The sequence below is a fragment of the Falco peregrinus genome, chromosome 2 (assembly GCF_023634155.1).
Source record: "Falco peregrinus isolate bFalPer1 chromosome 2, bFalPer1.pri, whole genome shotgun sequence".
In the NCBI taxonomy this organism is placed as follows: domain Eukaryota; kingdom Metazoa; phylum Chordata; class Aves; order Falconiformes; family Falconidae; genus Falco; species Falco peregrinus.
The window spans coordinates 38,172,544-38,190,586 of NC_073722.1; the positions used below are offsets into that span (position 1 = coordinate 38,172,544).

General features: G+C 65.0%; 2 protein-coding genes across 2 annotated transcripts; one reads left to right on the forward strand and one right to left on the reverse strand.

Moving 5' to 3' along the window:
- Positions 1-1,842: 1,842 nt before the first annotated feature.
- On the reverse strand, positions 1,843-7,501 carry LOC101923302 (RING finger protein 145-like). Its single transcript, XM_055795354.1, has 10 exons — positions 7,025-7,501; positions 5,563-5,671; positions 5,398-5,489; positions 4,729-4,964; positions 4,219-4,394; positions 3,934-4,074; positions 3,552-3,734; positions 3,150-3,297; positions 2,609-2,965; positions 1,843-2,520 (listed from the first exon to the last, which is right to left on the reverse strand). The coding sequence occupies exons 1-10, from the start codon at positions 7,455-7,457 to the stop codon at positions 2,008-2,010; spliced, it is 2,388 nt and encodes a 795-aa protein (XP_055651329.1). The 5' UTR covers positions 7,458-7,501; the 3' UTR covers positions 1,843-2,007.
- Positions 7,502-7,640: 139 nt separating this feature from the next.
- Positions 7,641-18,042, forward strand: LOC114012755 (C-type mannose receptor 2-like). The gene is made up of 5 exons (XM_027789753.2): positions 7,641-7,815; positions 11,065-11,134; positions 15,563-15,643; positions 16,399-16,511; positions 16,582-18,042. The coding sequence occupies exons 2-5, from the start codon at positions 11,111-11,113 to the stop codon at positions 17,018-17,020; spliced, it is 657 nt and encodes a 218-aa protein (XP_027645554.2). The 5' UTR covers positions 7,641-7,815; positions 11,065-11,110; the 3' UTR covers positions 17,021-18,042.
- The last annotated feature ends 1 nt before the right edge of the window (position 18,043 follows it).

Genomic DNA, 18,043 nt, shown 5'->3' on the forward strand with positions numbered 1-18,043 from the left:
CAGCCTGGTGTCCATCCATCCACGCCCTGTCCATCCCAGTGTCCATCTGTCCCTGCCCTGTCCATCCAGCCATGACCACCTCCATCCTAGCATCTATCTGTCCACATCCCTGCCCATCCCAGTGTCTGTCCCTGCCTTGTCCACCCCAGTGTCCATCTAACCATCCCTGTCCATGCCGGTGTCCATCCATCCGTGCCCCCATCCAGCCCGGATACCCCAGGGATGGACAGCACCGAAGGGACCCCAGCTGCCGCTGCGGGCGGGGCGGGAGGCAGCGGGGGACCTGCTCCCTGCCCCCCATCTCCCATTTCCAGGCAGCGCCGTGCCGTGCCGTGCCGTGCCGTGCTCTGCCCGGGCGGCGCGGGGCCCCGTGGGGAGCCGAGCTCCCTGCCGCGGCTCCGGTAACGCACCCTAATGCAGGCAGCGGGGGCCCGCCAGCGCCGCGGGGGACCCCCCGCTCTCGGCTGGGGAGGGGGGGGGGCTGTTCGGGACACCAGCCTCCTGTGGGACCGAGCGGTGGGATGCGTGCTGCTGCACCCACCGCCCGGGGGCACCCGCAGGGCAGGGGGGCGCTGGGGAGGTGGCCGGGGGTGGCAGGGGGCGCTGGAGGCGGTGGCGGGGGTCTCGCCCGCCCCGCGATGGGCTTTACGGCCGGGCTCCCCCCTCCCTCCGGCTAATGGGCTGCGGCCCCGCGGGACCCACCGCCCTCAGGGTAAGTGCGGGCGGGGCCGAGCTGGAAGGGGGCCATTTACTGCCTCCCCAGGGACCCCCCGCCCTGGGACGCCCCCGGCCCCTGTGGGCGGCGCCGGTGCTGCCGGGCGGGCTCCCCCCGCAGCGGGGAGCTGACCCCTGCGCAGCCGGGACCCTGCCCCCAGCCCCCCTCCTGTGGGGCCGGGGCTAAGTGGGGCAGGATGGAGACCCCGGGTGGGGCTGGAGCGCGGCCCCCCCATCCCCTCCTGGCACAGGGAAAGGGGGTTCGGCAGCAGAGCAGGGAAAGGCAACCCACGCCGTCCTGTGCCAGACCCACACCGAGCCCATGGCACCCTGTGCCAGACCCACATCGAGCCCAGACCATCCCCTGACCCACACCGAACCCACGCCATCCTGTGAGACCCATGCCAAGCCCACACCATCCTGTGCCAGACCCACATCGAGTCCACGCCATCCCCTGCCAGCCCCACACTGAGCCCATGCCATCCCGTGCCAGCCCCACACCGAACCTACGCCATCCTGTGAGAACCCACGCCAAGCCCACACCATCCTGTGCCAGATCCACACCACCCACTGCCAGCCCCATGCCAGCCCACGCCGCCCCCTGCCAGCCCCACACCATCCCGTGCCAGCCCCATGCTGAGCTCCTGCCACCCCCATGCTCAGCCTGTGCCACCCTGTGCCACCCCCATGCTGAGCCCACAGCAGCCTGTGCCAGACCCGTGCCAAGCCCATGCCATCCCCATGCCAAGCTCCTGCTAGAGCCACACTGAGACCACGCCACCCTGTGCCAGCCCCACGCCATCCTGCACCAGACCCATGCCATGCCCCTGCTATCCCACACCAGACCCACACCATCCCATGCAAGATCCACACCAAGCCCAGGCCATCCCCCCCCCCCAGGACCACCCCAACCCCCCCAAGCCGCCCCCCACCCACGCCAAAACACCCAGCACATGCCACCCATGCCATCTAGTGGGGTCAGGCCAGAAGGCAGCCGCGCACCCCCTCGTGCACCCAGGGGGTGCCCACCCTTCCCACGCCGCAGCAGAGCCCTGTGCCCCCCCAGGGACACGCCGAGCATGGGGCACCGTCCTGGCATGGGGGGGGCGAGGTGAGGAGCCCCGGCCCTCGGGTGCAGCCGCATCAGCTCCGGCTTTATTGCAAAAAGAGTCCGTGGGGACGCGGGGACGCAGACACTCGGGGATGCTGGTGCCACGCAGGGTCCTGGCCCCGCTCGCTGCTGGCACGGCCCCTGCAGAGGGACCTTGGCACGGGGGGCGGCAGTCTGCGGTGCTAGGAGGGGCGGTGGCCACTGTGGGTGTCCCTGCTGTCTCCTGCGCCGAGCTTGGGGCTGACAAAAGGGTCCAGGCTGGTGGGTGGGGGCGACAGGTGCTGCGTGTCCTGGACACTGGGAGGAGGGTCCCCACGGGGCTGCAGGACGGCACCCATTTCTCGATCCCATGGGGCAGAGGTGTCAGGGTGGTGGGGGCTGTGGTCCTCAGCCGCATTGTTCTGGGTCGCCTTGCTGTCCCCCTGGCCAGTGACCACACTGTCCCCACTGAGCAGCCCATCCTGCTGGGGCCGAGCCAGGGCTGGGCTCGCGGCAGCTCCTCTGTCCTCTGGCACCTCGTCCCCGCCAGACGGTGCTGGCCGAGCCGCCCTCCCAGTGCTGGGATCCTCCTCGGCAGCCACTGGCGTGACTTGCTGGTGGCACATGGGGCACGTGTCCTGCACGTAAAGCCACTTGCGGAGGCAGGCAGCGTGGAAGAAGTGATTGCAGGGAGTGACGACGGCCACCTGCATGTCCTGTAGGCAGGGAAAGGATGTCACCCGGTGGGTGGGGGACTCCCGCGGCTGCCCAGAGCAGGGGTGCTGGTGTGGGGAGGGGGCTCACCTGGAAGCAGATGGCACAGACATCGTTGTGGTCCTGCAGCTGCCCACCTGTGGCCCGGGGCAGGGAGTTGATCTTCTTGGCAGCCTCGCGGCGCAGCAGAAAGCTCCTCCAGCCCGACTGAGCGCGCAGCCAGACGTTGAAGTAGGAGTGGATGATGATGACGGAGGCGCCCATCCAGCTCCACTCCCCGAAGAGGGACTCCCAGGTGCCGTAGCCCACCACACAGACGGCCACCAGGAACTCCAGCACTCGGCTCACTGCATTCACACAGTAGATGATCTCGTCCATCCGCTCCAGCGGCGTGTCCTGGAGCAGCTCCACCATGAAAAGGGCGTAGATGAAGAGGGTGCCCATCACCTGGCAGGCAGCAGGATGGTGCCTTGTTGACCGGGTAGCAGACCGTGGCACCCTCACCCAGTGTTCCCAGCTGGAGCTGGAGGAGGGTGACTGGGGCAGCAGGTTGTGGGCACGGGATGTGCGGGGACGCCCACTCCAGGGGGACCAGCGAGACCCCAGGCAGGGGGAGCGGGAGCTGCCATACCTGCAGAGAGGTAAGCATGCAGCTGGAGACCAGGATCAGCAGCCAGAAATCCAGGTGGAAGAAGTGGGCAATCTTGTAGGCCATGAAGCAAGGGAAAACCAGCAAGAAGAGGCACATGCTGACGCCGCGGAAATGCTTCCAGGGGCTCCTAGGGGAGGCACAGCTCAGCAGGGCTGTGCCCATCCTGGGAGCAGCGCCCACCCCCCAGGACCCCTCCTCCTCCAGCACTGATTGTGCCCAAAACCAGGCAGCGAGGACCTGAGGCGGCAGGAGCACAAGGAGGACACGGGACCCAGTCTGGCTCTCCCCTGACGCATGGGCAGGAGGACCCCTGCCGCTCCTCCCTGCTGCCCCCCAGCATGGGGGGCTGGATCCTGATGCTCTGCCTCCCCCTCCCGGTACCTGTTGCGGGAAGCCCCCAGCGCCAGCACAATGGGATCAGCTATCTCGATCATGGACTGCAGCGTGGAGGTCACCACGATGAAGAGGATGATGCTGAGGAGGAAGGTCCGCTGGAGGATCTGCAGGTCGAGCAGCCCTGTCTGCAGCGCCAGCAGCAGCAGTGTCACACCCTCCGTCACACCCCTGCCAGGAGCGGGGTGTGAGGCCGGCAGCCACAGGCACGTGCCACCACGTGTGCCATGCCCTGGTCACCCCTCTGGGATGCACCCTGTCCCCCAATCCCCCACGACACACCCCATCCCCCCCCCGCCCCGTGCTGGGCTGGGAGGAGGGCTGCCTGCCCGTGACCCCCGCCTGCCCCTGCCCCCTGCCGCGGGCTCACCTGTGCATGACGTTGCCGTTCTGGAAGGCACCGAAGCCCAGCAGGTAAAACTTGCAGAGGTTGAGGACACCCAGGGCGAGGTAGGAGACGGTGAAGGTGAGGCCGATGAGGGAGTACGGTGTGCCACAGCACTCGGCCGCGCTGCCGGGCAGCCCGCAGTGAGTGCGGGGGCTGGCAGGGGCCAGGCAGCACAAACCGGAGCCCCAGCCCCTCCTCATCCTCCTCCCACAGCTGTGCCAGAGAAAGGCTGAGCTCCCCCAGCTCCTACCTGCCGCTTGTCCCTACCTGCTGAGGAGGAGGAAGAGGAGGCCCTGCTGCGCCAGGGGACTGCTGGAGGAGGCAAGGAAGGAGGAGAGCTGGAGGAAGAACAGCACCAGCCAGAAGACGAGGAAGAGGAGCGGGATGGCCAGCTGGCTCCAGAGGGACATCCCCAGTGCGACCAGCCGGTACACCTCCACCGCCTGTGGGACCAGGGCGCTCAGCAGGGCTCTCCCACATCCCACCCCATGCCTGGGGGCAAGGAGGGTGCGGGGGGCCCGGCTGTGCAAGCGGGCAGCCCTCCAGCCAATGCCGCATCAAGCTGGGCTCAGCATAGGATCCCCCAGCCTGCAGCCCCCTGTCCTGCAGCCCCCATCCCGCAGCCCCCTACCCTGCAATCCCCTGGCCTGCAGCCCCCTAACCTGCAACACCCTACACTGCAGCCCCCCATCCCACAGCCCGCCATCCCACAGTCCCCCTGCCTGGCAGCCCCCTGTTCTGCAGCCCCCTGCCCCGCAGCCCCCTACTCACACTCACCTGTGCAATTTCCCGGCAGGCAGCAGCGGCCAGCTGGAAGGGGACAAGGATGTGGGAGCCGAGGATGTAGAGCACCTCCATGGCGGTGACGGTGGCGGCGAAGGTGTTGAGGACAGGCAGGACGTGGAGGGGGAGGCCGCAGAGGCGAGCCAGCACGGGCAGCAGCGGGGCACCGAACAGCCAGGGCTGCCGGCTCCGCATCAGCAGGGAGCAGAGGGCGCACAGGCAGAGCTGGCCTGCGGGGGGGACGGGGGCGCCTGGGCACTCGGCGGGAGATGGGACCCCTGTGCCCCCTCCCTGCCCGCACTGGGCACAGCCGCCTCGCACCGGCAGCCAGGCACCGGCCGGGAAGCTCAGCCCTGCCCCCCGGCAAACCCTGCGGCTGCCCTCACCCTGGCACAAGCGGCACCCCGAGACCACCCAGCCCCTTCCCCCGCAAGTCCCGGGGCAGCGCCGGCAGATAAACCCCCTCAGCACTCGCCACCCCTCTGCTCGGTGCCCAGCGACGCAGGTGACCCAGCCGAGCCGTGCCATCGCCACCCAGCACACTGTCCTGCAGGCGATGGCTCCGGCAGCTGGGTGGGCACCGGAGACCCCCACCCTGCCCAGTGCCACCCCCCGTCCCCCGGCAGGGTACATCGTGAGGGGGCTGGGACCCCCCCAGCTCACTTGCAAGGGTGGTGGCGAAGGAGCTGAGCGCCACGGGGTCACTGTACACGGCGCCCTGGAAGCCGTACTCCAGCTCCTGGCGGACGAAGTCCCTGCAGGGAGAGAGGCTCAGCCCTGGTGCCCCCCCCGTGCCCCGGCCCGGCCCCCTCAGCACCCCGGGCTCACCTGGCCACCGTGTGCCCCACGCCGAGCAGCAGCCCGGTGAGGAGGTGGAGATAGAGCTTCACCAGGGACCGCACCGGCAGCACCAGCACCACGACACACAGCAGGTGGCCTGCAGAGGGGGGACAGGGGGTGAGATGGCCCCGCCAAGCCCCCCACCAGTTAGGCAGCCCTCGTCAGTGACACGGCTGTCACCGCGCTCAGCGCTGGGGCCACATGGGTGAGGTGGGGCACCGGGCCCACAGCTGTCCCCCCCCACCGCCAAGGGACGCACGGTGCTGGGGACGTGGGGGCCCCCCAGCTCTGGGGACAGCGTCACACTGGGTAGGGGTCAGCAGGGGACCCCCAGCGTGGGCGGCCCTCAGGGTGTCCCCTCATGTCCCCAGCATGGCCGTCCCTTGGGGTGTCCCCTGCATGTCCCAGCCTGGCCAAGCCCTGGGGTGTCGCTTTGTGCCTCCAGTCTGTCCATCACCTGCGTGTCCTTTCATGTCCCCAACCTGCCAATCCCTGGGGTGTCCCCACCATGTCCCCAACCTGCCCATCCCTCGGCGTGTCCCCACCATGTTCTCAACCTGTCTGTTGCTGGGGTGCCCTCACCATGTCCCCAACCACCCTTCCCTGGGGTGCCCCACCGTGTCCCCAAACTCCCATCCCTTGGGATGTCCCTAACCTATCCGTCCCTTAGGGTGTCCCCACCCTGCCCACCTCTTAAGGTATCCCCTGGAGTCCCCAGCCTGCCCATCCCTGCGGTGTCCTTTGTGTCCCCAACCTGCTCACCCGTCAGATGTCCCCTGGTGTCCCCACCCTGCCCATGTCTTAGGGTGTCTGCACCCAGCCCACCCTTGGGATGTCCCACCATGTCACCAACCTACTCGCCCTGGGGTGTCCCCAGCTGTCCGCCCCCCACCCACCCTTGGGATATCCCCACCATGTCCATCTGTCCCCCTCCCCCATCCATCCATCCCTTAGGGTGTCCCCCGTGCCGCCCTGCTGCCCACCCCAGAGTGTCCCCTGTGTCGCCCCCTGCCCACTGCTGGGATGTCCCCACCATGTCCCACTCCTGTCCATCCCTTAGGGCGTCCCCTGTGTCCCCTCCTGCCCACCCCTTAGGGTGTCCCCAACCTGTCCATCCCTTAGGGTGTCCCCTGTATACCCTCCCGCCCATCCCGAGGTGTCCCCCGTGTCATCCCCTGCCCACTGTTGGGATGTCCCCAGCATGTTCCCATCCTGCCCGTCCCTTAGGGTGTCCCCAGCCTGTCCGTTCCCTGGGATGTCCCCACCATGTCCCCCTCCTGCCCATTCCTTGGGGTGTCCCCACCCTGCCCATCCCTTGGGGTGTCCCCCAGCTGCCCACCCCGGGGTGTCCCCTGTGTCGCCCCCTGCCCACCGCTGGGATGTCCCCACCACGTCCCCCTCCTGCCCACCCTTGGGGTGTCCCCCCGCCGTGTCCCCCCGCAGCCCTCACCCAGGCAGTGCGCGGCGCGGAGCGCGGGGGCCCGGAGGAGCTGGGGGTCCCCGCGGCGGGGCCGCAGCAGCTCGCCTATGGCGGCCGCGTCCCAGCGGTACAGCAGGTCCAGCAGCGCCAGCCCCGGCACCCGCAGCGCCACGTTGGCCACCGCCTCCAGCCGCGCCATGGCCCGCGGGGCACGGGGGCACCGGGGGGACCCCCCCGGCGCTGCCTCCCCCGGCCCGGCAGGGGGCGCCCGCCCCGCGCCCAGCAGCGGCCTGCCCGCCCGGCCGCCTCCCGCCGGGGCGGGCCGCGGGCCCCGCTCCCGCTCCCGCTCCCGCCGCCGCTCCGGTCCCTCCGCCACTTTCGCTTTCTCCCGCCCCGCCCCTACGCCCAGCGTGTAGCGCAGAGGCTTTGCGCCAGAGAGCTGCGCTGACGCTGCCCCCGCCATCTTAGAAGACGGCGCGGCGCTCCTTCCTGCCCTATGCCCTCCGCCATCTTGGGTAAGGGCGATGCGCCGGCGGCGGGGAGCTCGCCGTGGCTCTCCGCGGTGACGTCCCGCCCGCCGCCCCGCCCGGCCCCGCCTCAGCCATCTTGGGTGCGGGCAGGCCCTGAGGGCAGGCTCCGGCCGCCATTTTGATAGGGGAATGGGAGGGGCTGCGGGAGCCTGCGGGAGGCTGGGGTCCCCTGCCCCCAGGGGTCAGCTGGGGCCCTCGGGGGTTGCCCGGGGCCCTCGGGGGTTGCCCGAGACCCCCTGGGATCAGCTGGGTTCCTCTGGGGTCACCCGGGATCAGCTGGGGCTCTCTGGGGTGAGGTGCGCTCCTTTGGGGTCGGCTGAGGTAATCTGGCCTCAGGCGGGGTCCTCTGGGGTCGGGGGAGGTCACCTGAGGGGGCTGGGGCCCTTTGGGATCGGCTGGAGGTCAGCGGGAGCTGGGGGGACCCCTGGGAATATCTGGGGTCCTGGGGGTCAGCCGGGGCTGGGGGGACCCGACGGCATCAGCTGGGGTCAGCGGGTGCCCTTGGGGACGGGGTTGCTGCGGGGTCCCCGTGAGCCCCTGCCCCGCTCCCATCCCTCCAGGGCCTCAGGGGCACAGAGGGACGAACTGGAGTGCCGTGGCGAGTCCCGCCACTTGTCACATGGTGGGGGTCGTGGCCAGTCTGGCATGGCCCCCCGGGGACAGCTTGGGGCCAGGACTGTCAAACCAGGGGGAACAGACCCTCCTCTGGCTTTGGGGTGCACTGGAGGGTTGGGGGCAGCACAGCCCCACTGCCAGGGGCACCCTGGCCGTCCCCGGGGGACTGCCCCCCAGGCCCAGGCCTGAGCAGTGGCATGTGGCTGGGGGGGGTGGGCAGGTGTCCTCGGCTGTCCCCATCCACAAGGGGGCCTGGAGACCCCAGACTGCTACAGGGAGACCCCTGAGACCCCGGGCTGCTTTTGCACATAGGTGCCCTGTGGCTGGGGGTGTGTGTGGTGGGGTGCTATGGGTGCTTTGAAAGCTCAGGGCTGATCTTTAAAAATAAGAAAGAAGGTGGGAGCTGAAAGCACATGGAGGTCCCGGTGCGGAGCTGCTGTGGCCTAGGGACACCCCAGGCCTGTCCTGCCGTGGTCCTTTCCGGGTGCCCCCTCCCCAGTGCTGCTGCGGGAGTCTGGTGTCCCAGGGAATTGCTCAGCTCCTCGAGTCAGATTGGGACAGGGATGGTCAAAGCTCCAGCAGAGATGTGTCCCCCCAGGTGCGAGGGTGCATGGGCCCGGGGGTACGTCTGCTTTGCCAGGGGGGAAATCCTGTGAACCCCGCAGGCTGCAGCCTGTCCCCCCCACCTCTTTTATTGGCACGTTGCCCATGGGTGAAGCTGATTTTCCTCCCACTGTACCAGGCAGCAGAGCTGTGTGCCCCCCTTCTGTGGCTCTCCTCCTCCCACTTCAGCACAGGGTGATTTGAGGTGCAACACCCAGTTTGGCCCAGTCTGCCACTTCCCTGCCAGGTTGGGCCAAGCCTTTTCTAGCTTATTACTGGCAGCAGCTGCACTCACCCTGCTCTGGGTTCATCTCTTCCTGCTCCTTCCTTTTCTCCCTGGGGAAAAGGATGGGACTGGGACAAACCTTGCCAGCAGCAGGACCCCCAGCCCTGCTTCCTGCTGGGATCCCACCTCAAACTTGTCCAGTTTCTGCTAGGTTTGGCTTTACCCCAGGCTGGGGTGAAGGGAGCCAGTGGGGGCATGGGCTTCTCCATGCAGTGTGTGCCCCCGGGGGCCTGAGCAAGAAGTCGGACCTTGGAGTCAGGCCGCTCCCTGGTGCTTGCAGTCAGTACCCCTGGCTGCAGCTCCACAGGGCTTTATCAGCCACCCTCTTCTCGTTACCCCCACTGGAGAGCAGCCAGGACCCCCTACTCCAGGAGCTCCGCACCATGCAATGCCCCATGTCCCCAGACCCCCATAATCTGGAAGACCCACACCCTGGGATCCCCAAGCATGGGACTCGGGACCCCATGTCCCAGGGTCCCCCCCAGCTGGAACCCTCACCCCAGAACCCCAGCACCATCTGACCCCCTCATGCCCCCGGGGGACTCCCTGTCCTGGGCCCAGCTGCAGTGGGCTGAAAGGGGACACATGTCCTGCTCCCGAGGCATTTCCTTGGTGCCTGTGGCCAGCGTGCGGGTGGCATCCCCTGTGCTGAGCCAGGGTGCTCGTGGCGGTGCTTGGGGGGGGCAGCTGGCTGAGAAGCTGCCAAGGAAGATGGCAAAGGAGGAGAAGCAGCTCCAGGCAGCCCCGGCCCAGCCCAGAGCTCCAGGCAGGAGCATCCCTGCTCAGAGATTGCCCGCCCCCCCCCCCCCCCCCCCCCCCGCCCCACCTTGCAACAACCGGCCGCATTGGCCCTGACGCCCACCGTCCCCAGTGCCCAGGGCTGCACCCAGCCAGGTCAGAGCACCCATGCTGCTTCAGCACCCACCCCACACCACGTGGTCCTCCTGCTGGGGGGGGGGGGGGGGTCAGGGTCCCTTGGGTGGGAGGGTGCTGCTGTTTGGCTTTGGCCTCGGGTAATGGGGTGAGACACCCACCCTCGGGTGAGTGGATTGCACTAGGTTGGATTAGATTAGCTCAGAACCAGAGACACACCCAGGTGAAGGAGGGAGGGATGGACAGACAGGTGGATGGATGAGGGATGGAGGAACGGATGTGTAGAGGGATGCAGGGATGGATGGATAGAGGGATGGAGGGATGGCTGGAGGGGCGGGTGGGCAGCTGGCTGAGTGCAGGGAGGCTGTTTGTTGCAGGTGATCTCGGCAGGGCCCCAAGACAAGGTTTGCTCCTCCAGCTCCTCGTCAGAAAGCGGGCTGCATTGGGACTGGCTGGGCCAGAGGGGGGTGCAGGGAAGGTTTGGGCAAACCCCACATGCAGAGAGGCACGGGGTGATGGGTGTCCCTTGTGTGGCAGCTCTGCTGTTTGGGGATGGCATGCAGACACCATCCTGTTTTGAAGGAATTTTTCACTGGCTGGCATTATTTGTTCAGTTTCATGGCTTGGCTTGGCTCTGCAGCCTGCAGTGAGGGCTCCTGCCTGCTGCTGCGAAGCTGATCTTGAATCACTTGGGGGTTTTCTGCTCCCCAACAGGAGACAGACGCTTGCCCGGACAGGAGCTGTGCTCAGTCTGGGAAGAGCCCTGGGGAATCGCGTGCTGACAGGAGCCATCGCTGGCTGTAACTCCCGTGTGTCTGCCAGCAGAGCCGGGATATTTGGTGGGGATGTGCATGGAGCTGTTCCTGCTGGCCTCATCCTCTTCCTGACCGTGGAATGCCATGACTCTGCTAGGGACCTTGGGGGAGAGGCTGCCCCTCGGCTATCAGCCAGTGGCTGCTCCCCGCCTTCATCCTTGCCTGGAGCTGTCTGCTGCTGTTACTGATGGATGTGGGATGGGGACATGGGGCCAGGGGCCAGCACAATGCTCCCCGGCAGGGGCTGTACCTCCCCTGCCCACCCCTGATGTTATCATATAACGTTGTGGTGCTGTCATGATAACATCGCTTGATGTTACCATGGGACCTCTCTCCACTGTTTTTCAGTGATTTCCGGAGTCTGGAGAGGTCCTGGTCGGCTGGAAGCTGGCAAATGCTGTCCCAGTTTTCAAGAAGGGTAAGAGGGAAGACCCTGATCATTGCAGCCTGTCAGGGTCACTTCAGTGCCTGGTAAAACGATGGAGAAGGTTATTCTGAGCGTGATTGAAAACCACTTGAGAGACAATGCAGTCATTAGTCATAGCCGGCATGGGTTCACAAGGGGAAGGTCCTGCTTAACCAACTTAATTTCCTTTTACGACAAGATCACCCATCTAGTTGAGCAAGGGAAGCCAGCAGATGTGGGGTTTGGGGAATTTTAGCAAAGCTTTTGGCACTGTCTCTCACAGTATCCTTCTGGACAAGATGTCCAGCACACAGCTAGGCAGATCCATCGTACCTTGGGCAAGCGATTGGCTGATGCGTTGGGCTCGACAGGGACATGGGACACGGCAGGCTGGCACCCAGTCATCAGTGGGGTTCTGCAGGGCTCCATTTTAGCACCAGTGCTCTTAATGTTTTTATAAATGATCCAGATACAAGAATAGAATATATATTAAGTAAGTTTGCTGGTGATACTAAACTAAGAGGAGCTGTGGGCTCCCTTGAGGGTAAAGAGGCCTTACAGAGAGCTGGGCAATCACCAACTGTACAAAATTTATCATAGAATCACAGCACGGTTTGGGTTGGAAGGGACCTTAAAGCCCATCTAGTCCCAACCCCCTGCCATGGGCAGGGACACCTCCCACCAGCCCAGGTTGCTCCAAGCCCCGTCCAGCCTGGCCTGGGACACTGCCAGGGATGGGGCATCCACAGCTTCTATCAAGAGCAAGTGTTGGATCCTCCACCTGAGATGGGGTCATCCTGGTTATACATACAAACTGGTGCACAAGAGGCTGGAGAGCAGCCCCGCGGAACGGGATCTGGGGGTTTGGGTTGGTGGCAAGTTGAGCACGAGTCAACAGTGTGCCCTGGAGCCAAAGGGCCAGCCGTGTCCTGGGGTGCACCAAGCACAGCATAGTGAGCCCAGTGAGGGAGGTGACTGCTCCGCACTACTCTGCACTGGTGTGGCCTCACCTTGAGCCCTGTGTGCAGTTTTGGGCACCCCAATAGAAGAAGGACATCAAACTATTAGAACTGAACAGGCTTCTCAGGGAAATGGTCACAACATTCAAGAAGCATCTGGATGATGCTCTTAGTCAGATGGGTTAGTTTTAGGTAGTCAAAGAATTGTAGAAAATCTCAAGTTGGAAGGGACCCGTCAGGATCATTGAGTTCAACTCCCTGCTCCTTACCCTGCTCCTCGCAGTGAGGTGGACTCAGTGGTCTTGATGGGTTAACTATGATTCACCACTTGTGCAACCTGCAGACGAGCCAGCTTCCTTCCTCCTCCCTGGCTGTTTCTTGGAATTGCAGAATCACAGCATGGTCGGGGTTGGAAGGGACCTCTGGAGACCATCTAGCCCAACCTCCTGCTGAAGCATGTTCTCCTAGAGCCGGCTGCACAGAGTTGTGCCTCCAGAGAAGGAGACTCAACCTCTCTGGACAGCCTCTTCCAGCCTTCTGTCACTTGCACCCTCAGCCACTTCTCCAGCATCATCCAGCCTTTTGGTGACAGGCATCGGGGAACGTCAGCCCCAGCTCACCCCTTTTCACAACACTGCAGGCCAAACCCTGACCACATCCTCTCATCTCTCAAGGTCCCGCTGGCTCTGAGTGGGCGAGTGCCTCTGTCCAATGCCATGCACAGATTTGGTGGTGCTGTATCCCTGAAAAACTTCATAAAAATGTAGGTAGGAAACAGAAGACTGAAGGCATTGTAGTCCGTGTCCACAGGATGTAGGAATGACGCAGTTGTGTTGATTGATAGAAAAGCAAAGTGCAGCCCAATAAATTAGTTATTATTATGCCAATATGTAGGACCATAGAATATCTTGAGTTAGAAGGAACGCATCAGGATCATCGATTCCAACTCCCCGCTCCTTGCAGAACTGCCTAAAACTAAACTACATGACTAAGAGCATCATCCTCGAACTTGATGGGCTTGGTGCCGTGACCACTCCCCTGCGGAGCCTGTTCCAGTGACCGACCGCGCTCTCAGTGCAGAATCTTTTCCTAATGTCAAAGCTAAGACTGGAAGCCCAACCAGAGCTGCAGCACCGGGTTGAGCAGAGAAGGATGCTGACAGTGTCTACAAAATGCTGAGGAATACCGGAGAGGCTGCAGGTCTCTTCCAGGGCACAAAATACAGTTGCAGTACCAGGAGAATTCAGTCAGTCCCCCAGAGACTTGCAACTGCAAAACCAGGTTCAATGAAGAAATGATGCTCAAGGTCTCACACAGGACCTTTCCCTGCATCATGTCCTCAGCCACGCCGGGAGATGAGGCTGTCCATGAGTCCTGCTCTGCCAGTCCCAGACAATGAGCCTTGGCACAAGCAGGAGGAAACCCGGCATTGCCGGGGCTGGGGGGTCCAGGCTCTGCAGAGCCCCTCGACCATGCTCAGCCCTGCTGCTCCTCTCCCCTTGGGCTGGCCACATAGATGCGACTGGAGATAACCACTAAAATACAGCTCTGCTGCAGAGCCCACCATGCAGCCAAACCCAAAAGTCTTCCAAATGCAAAAGCCACACACAAAAAGTCCATTACACGGACACCTTAAGAAAAGGGTTTTCAATGGGAAAAATACGTGTTAAAAGGAAGTTAAATGGAGCAGTGAAAAGGGGAGGGCTTGCAGGTGAGGCGGAGAACTTGGAGCAGTGTGTGTGTGGCTGCAGGGACCCTCGCTGCCCCAGTGCACCTGGGGCTGCCTCCAGTTCGGTGCTGGCAGCCAGCTCCAGTAACTCAGCTGGAGCTCAGAGCGGGACAGGGATGGCACTGTCACTGCAGCTGGTGGTGGCTGAGCCAGGGGGCCCATGCCCTGGGGCGGGGAGTGGGGAAGGGGAAGAGCAGGGGAGGAGGACAATGAAGGTCTGCCCACCATGGGGCCACCACGCAGCCCCAGGGCCTGCCCTGTGCCCGAGGGGTGCAGGGTGGGCTGTGGGGAAATGTGCCCCCGGGGTTTTTGGCAATTCCTCCATCTGCCAGGAAACTGCTGTTTCTGCACATTTGAAGCTATTTCCAGTATCTGCATCAACCACAATGGTGGTTTGAGCCAACATGGGGAAAAAAACAAACCCAAAAGCCAGAAGTCCTGAAATACCACATCGGTGCTTCCAGAGCAGAGCACAGGCAGCCTGGGGGAGGGTACGGTGCCGGTGCTGGTGAGCTCTGTGCCACCGCTGACAGTGCTGGTGTCTTGCCACTGCACCTGGGGCTGGTGTGGGGTGACCCCAAGCAAACCATGTGGCAGCAGGCACAGACCCCCACTCTGAGGTTCAGCGCCAGTGGGGACCTCCAGCCCACACGGTGCCCGTTGCAGCCCCCAGCACAGTATGGGCACATGCAGCTTCCCCCGGTGCCAGATGGCAGCCCCCATGCCTGACCCGTCACAGATCCTGCTGGGATAGATCCATCCTCGTGCCCTCGGCGCGGCTTCCCGGCTGGGCAGAGCACTGCCCTGCTCAGCACCTGTGTAATGGTGCTGGTGGTGGTGATGATAACAGCCACCCTTCTCCTCGCTGCTAACAGTGCACTGCCAGCCCTGGGTGAAGCCCGCCTGCCCTCCCAGCAGATAAGGAGGGCGAGGGCTGGGGAGCTGGCTCCCTGCTGGGGTTCGGGGGTGCCCCACCATTTCTGTGTCTGAGGCTGCGAAACAAATTGCGTTTGAGATGCGCTTTGGGACAAAACCTCAGAGGCAGGGTCAGGGTCAGGGCCAGGGCCAGGGCCAGGCCATGGGGTAGGGGTCAGGGAGGCCCCAGTCCAGGGCTGGGACATGGCCGTGTGCCCTGCGTGTGTCCACTTGGGGCTGGGGGACACATGTGACGCCCTGGCTGGTGGCAGGAACTGGCGCCCACAAGCTGCTGTGGTGCCCAGCTGCTGGGTTCCCTTTCCTGGCGCTTTGGGCTGCCCTTGTCGGCTTGTGCCAAGGAAGGAGGCAGCTTATGCAAGGAAGCAGCTCCCTGTTCCGGGGATGGCTGCAGCGGGGCCAGACCTGTACGAGACCCTGCAGATCCGCTACCCACCCAGCCCTGCTCGAGGCAAGCCCAGTCCCACTGGGATGCTCTGGGCAGGAGCAGGCAGCTGGCTGAGCTGCCTCGGTTCCTCCGCAGCAGTGCTGGGGTTCCCCGGTGTGGCTCAGCCCTGGCTCGGGGCATCTCCTGCTTTGCTCCTGCAGCACCGGCGCCTGGGTCCCCTCCTGCTGCATCCCGCTGGATGCTGGGCACCATCCTGGCCATGGGCATGGCGGTGGTCCTGGTGCTGGGGGCTGCCCTGGCAGCCCTCATTTCCCTGTCTAAGTGCTGCCAGGGAGGTCCCGGGGAGCCTGGCTGGGGCCGGGAGCCGGCAGGAGCCTGCGGGCAGCCCGGGCACGGTGCTGCATGCTGACCCGCTGCCCTGCCCTTCCCAGATGTGCAGGGCCAGGCAGAACTGCGGGAAGCATGGGCACAGCTGGTGGCAGCCCGGGCCTCTCTGCTGCCTGACCCCAGTGGTGAGTGGGACCCTGGGCTGCCCCCAGTACCCCAAACCCTGCCCCTGTCCCCTGCTCATCCCCATCCCCAGCCTCTGCCTGCAGCCCCTGTCCTCCTCTCCTGTTCCCAGCCCCTACCTGCAGCCCCTGTCCCTTATCCCCTGCCCTCATCCTCATCCCCTGTCCCCAGCCCCTGCCCACAGCCCCTGTCCCCTGCCCCCATCCTCATCCCTTGCCTGCAGTCCCCATCCCCTGTCCCCAGCCCCTGCCTGCAGCGCCAGTCCCCAGCCCCTGTCCCTAGCCCCTGCCCGGGGTGTCAGGCAGCCCACAGACGGCTCCTCTCCCTGACCCCATGGCGGGTCTTGAAAGCCCCAGCGAGAGCCCGGCAGCAGCGCAAAGGCAGCAGGAGCAGCTCGGTAATGTCACTGGGGGGGATGGGGGGGTGACACCCATCCCTGGGCCACCCCAACCCGGGTGGCTGGCTCCATGGCTGCTACCTGCTTGCCAGGACGGTGGCTGCAGGGGCTGTCCCTGGGCTGGAAGTACCACCGGGGCAAGATCTACTTCTCGGTGGAGTGGAAGCCCTGGGAGGAGGCGGAGGTCCCCTCCTGCCCATGTAACCCCTGCCCGCGTCCCCTCCTGCCCATGTAACCCCTGCCCGCGTCCCCTCCTGCTCGCGTCCCTCTCCTGCCCATGTACCTTCTTGCCCGTGTGCCCCCTGCCCACACACCCCCTGCTTGTGCCACTCCTGTCCGCGCTCATGCCATGTCCCGCAGGACTACCTGGCACGGGAGGCGAGGGGAGGATCCTACTGGATTGGGCTGGTGGCCACAGGCCCCGGAGGCTCCTGGCGCTGGGTGGACAGGGCTGCCTACTCGCAGGCCCAGAGGTGAGCGGGGCTTGGGGCAGGGGAGTATGGCACCCCCAGCACCCCACACTGCCCTGCCCTGCCTCGGCAGTTTCTGGGCACCGGGGCAGCCAGACAGGACGGACTATGGGCCATGGGGCCAGGAGAGCTGCGCCCAGATCCACCCCGTGGGCAACGGCCTCTGGAATGACCATAACTGCAACTTCACCTTCCCCTGGATCTGCAAGAAGGGACCTGAGTGTGACCTGACGCCGGCCACACTGCCAGCCCCACACCCCACGCCCCCGTGCCAGATGAGCCCCCCGGGGACCCCCTCTCCCCCCTGGGGCAGGGCAGCTCCCAGGCAAGCCCCCATGCCGTGCCGCCGCTGCCACCAGTGCTCCGGACCCTGGCACCATCCTGTGGCACTGAGAGCCCTTTGCTCAGCTCTGATTAAACTGCCCCTGCTGCACCTCCTCTGGCTGCCTCTCGCCCTCCCCGCCGAGGGGGCGTTGACTCCACGGCCCCCACAGACCCCTGGCACACGGTGAAGCCCCCCCCACAAGGCCCTCTGCCCGGCCCAGCCCACTTTGGGGACCTTTGCTGGCATCAACCACGGTGCCACAGCTCTCACATCATGGGGGTCCCACAAGTGCCGCAGGAGGGACAGACCCAGCTCCTCACCCTGTGAGCATGGTGGGAGGGGGTGGTGGGACCCCCCCTGTGCCTGCTGCTCCCACCGGTGTGCCTGGCTGCATCCCACTCAGCATCACGGCCAGAGACGTGCCGTGGCTGCAGCCTGGTGTCACCGGTGCCTGGTATTGCTCCCCAGGCGCTTCAGCTTCACCGGTGTGGTTATGGACGGAAGGAGTTTGGGGTCCTCTCCCCCCGGCAGCCCCTCCGCAGGGCCAGGCAGCACCCACCCCATCCCTGGCACCCCAGCAGTGGCAGGAGAGCTGGGCAGACCGGCTCCTGGCTCCCCAGCTCTGCCAGCACCCAGAAACTGCCAGGGCAGGACCCTGCTGTGCCCTGCACACAGGTGCTGGCTCCTGCCACCTCCCAAGGTGTCACACATGTCCCCTGGCCCCCAGCAGCATTGTCTGGTGACAACCAACTCCCTGATGCCACGTCCTGCCTTGCCGCCTGTTCATTTAACCCCCCACCCCGGTGACCCTGATGCACCAGGGGCGGTTGTACCCTGCCAGCTGCCCTGTCCCCCCACAAGGTCCCTCCTGTCGCCTCATCTCTGCCATTCCGACCCACAGCAGAGAGGACCCACACTCTGCCCCCCAGCCCCCACAGCACTCAGCTGGAGAAACCCCACTCCGGGGTCCCTGGTGCGGACGGGACAGAGGAACCCAGCGCCCATCCGTCTTGCAGGCTGGCAGGCAAGAGTTTTGGAGAAACCGGGGAGAACCATCTTTTTTTTTTTGACATCCACTTGCAGCCCCGTGGAGCCGCTGTCCTGCGCACATGAAGCCATCTCAGCTCCAGGGAGATTTTTATGGGGATAGCTATTCGCACTCCCCAGCCCTCCCATGATGGCAGTAGGATAAATGGGTTTAAAACCTGCT

Coding starts and splice junctions, on each gene's coding strand:
- LOC101923302 (XM_055795354.1), bottom strand. CDS start 7,457: ATGGCGGGGGCAGCGTCAGCGCAGCTCTCTGGCGCAAAGCCTCTGCGC. Junction 5,490..5,562: donor GTGGGGCACACGGTGGCCAG/GTGAGCCCGGGG, acceptor CTCTCCCTGCAG/GGACTTCGTCCGCCAGGAGC. Junction 4,395..4,728: donor CCTGCCGGGAAATTGCACAG/GTGAGTGTGAGT, acceptor CTGGTCCCACAG/GCGGTGGAGGTGTACCGGCT.
- LOC114012755 (XM_027789753.2), top strand. CDS start 11,111: ATGCTGTCCCAGTTTTCAAGAAGG. Junction 15,644..16,398: donor TCTGCTGCCTGACCCCAGTG/GTGAGTGGGACC, acceptor CATGTCCCGCAG/GACTACCTGGCACGGGAGGC. Junction 16,512..16,581: donor GCCTACTCGCAGGCCCAGAG/GTGAGCGGGGCT, acceptor CTGCCTCGGCAG/TTTCTGGGCACCGGGGCAGC.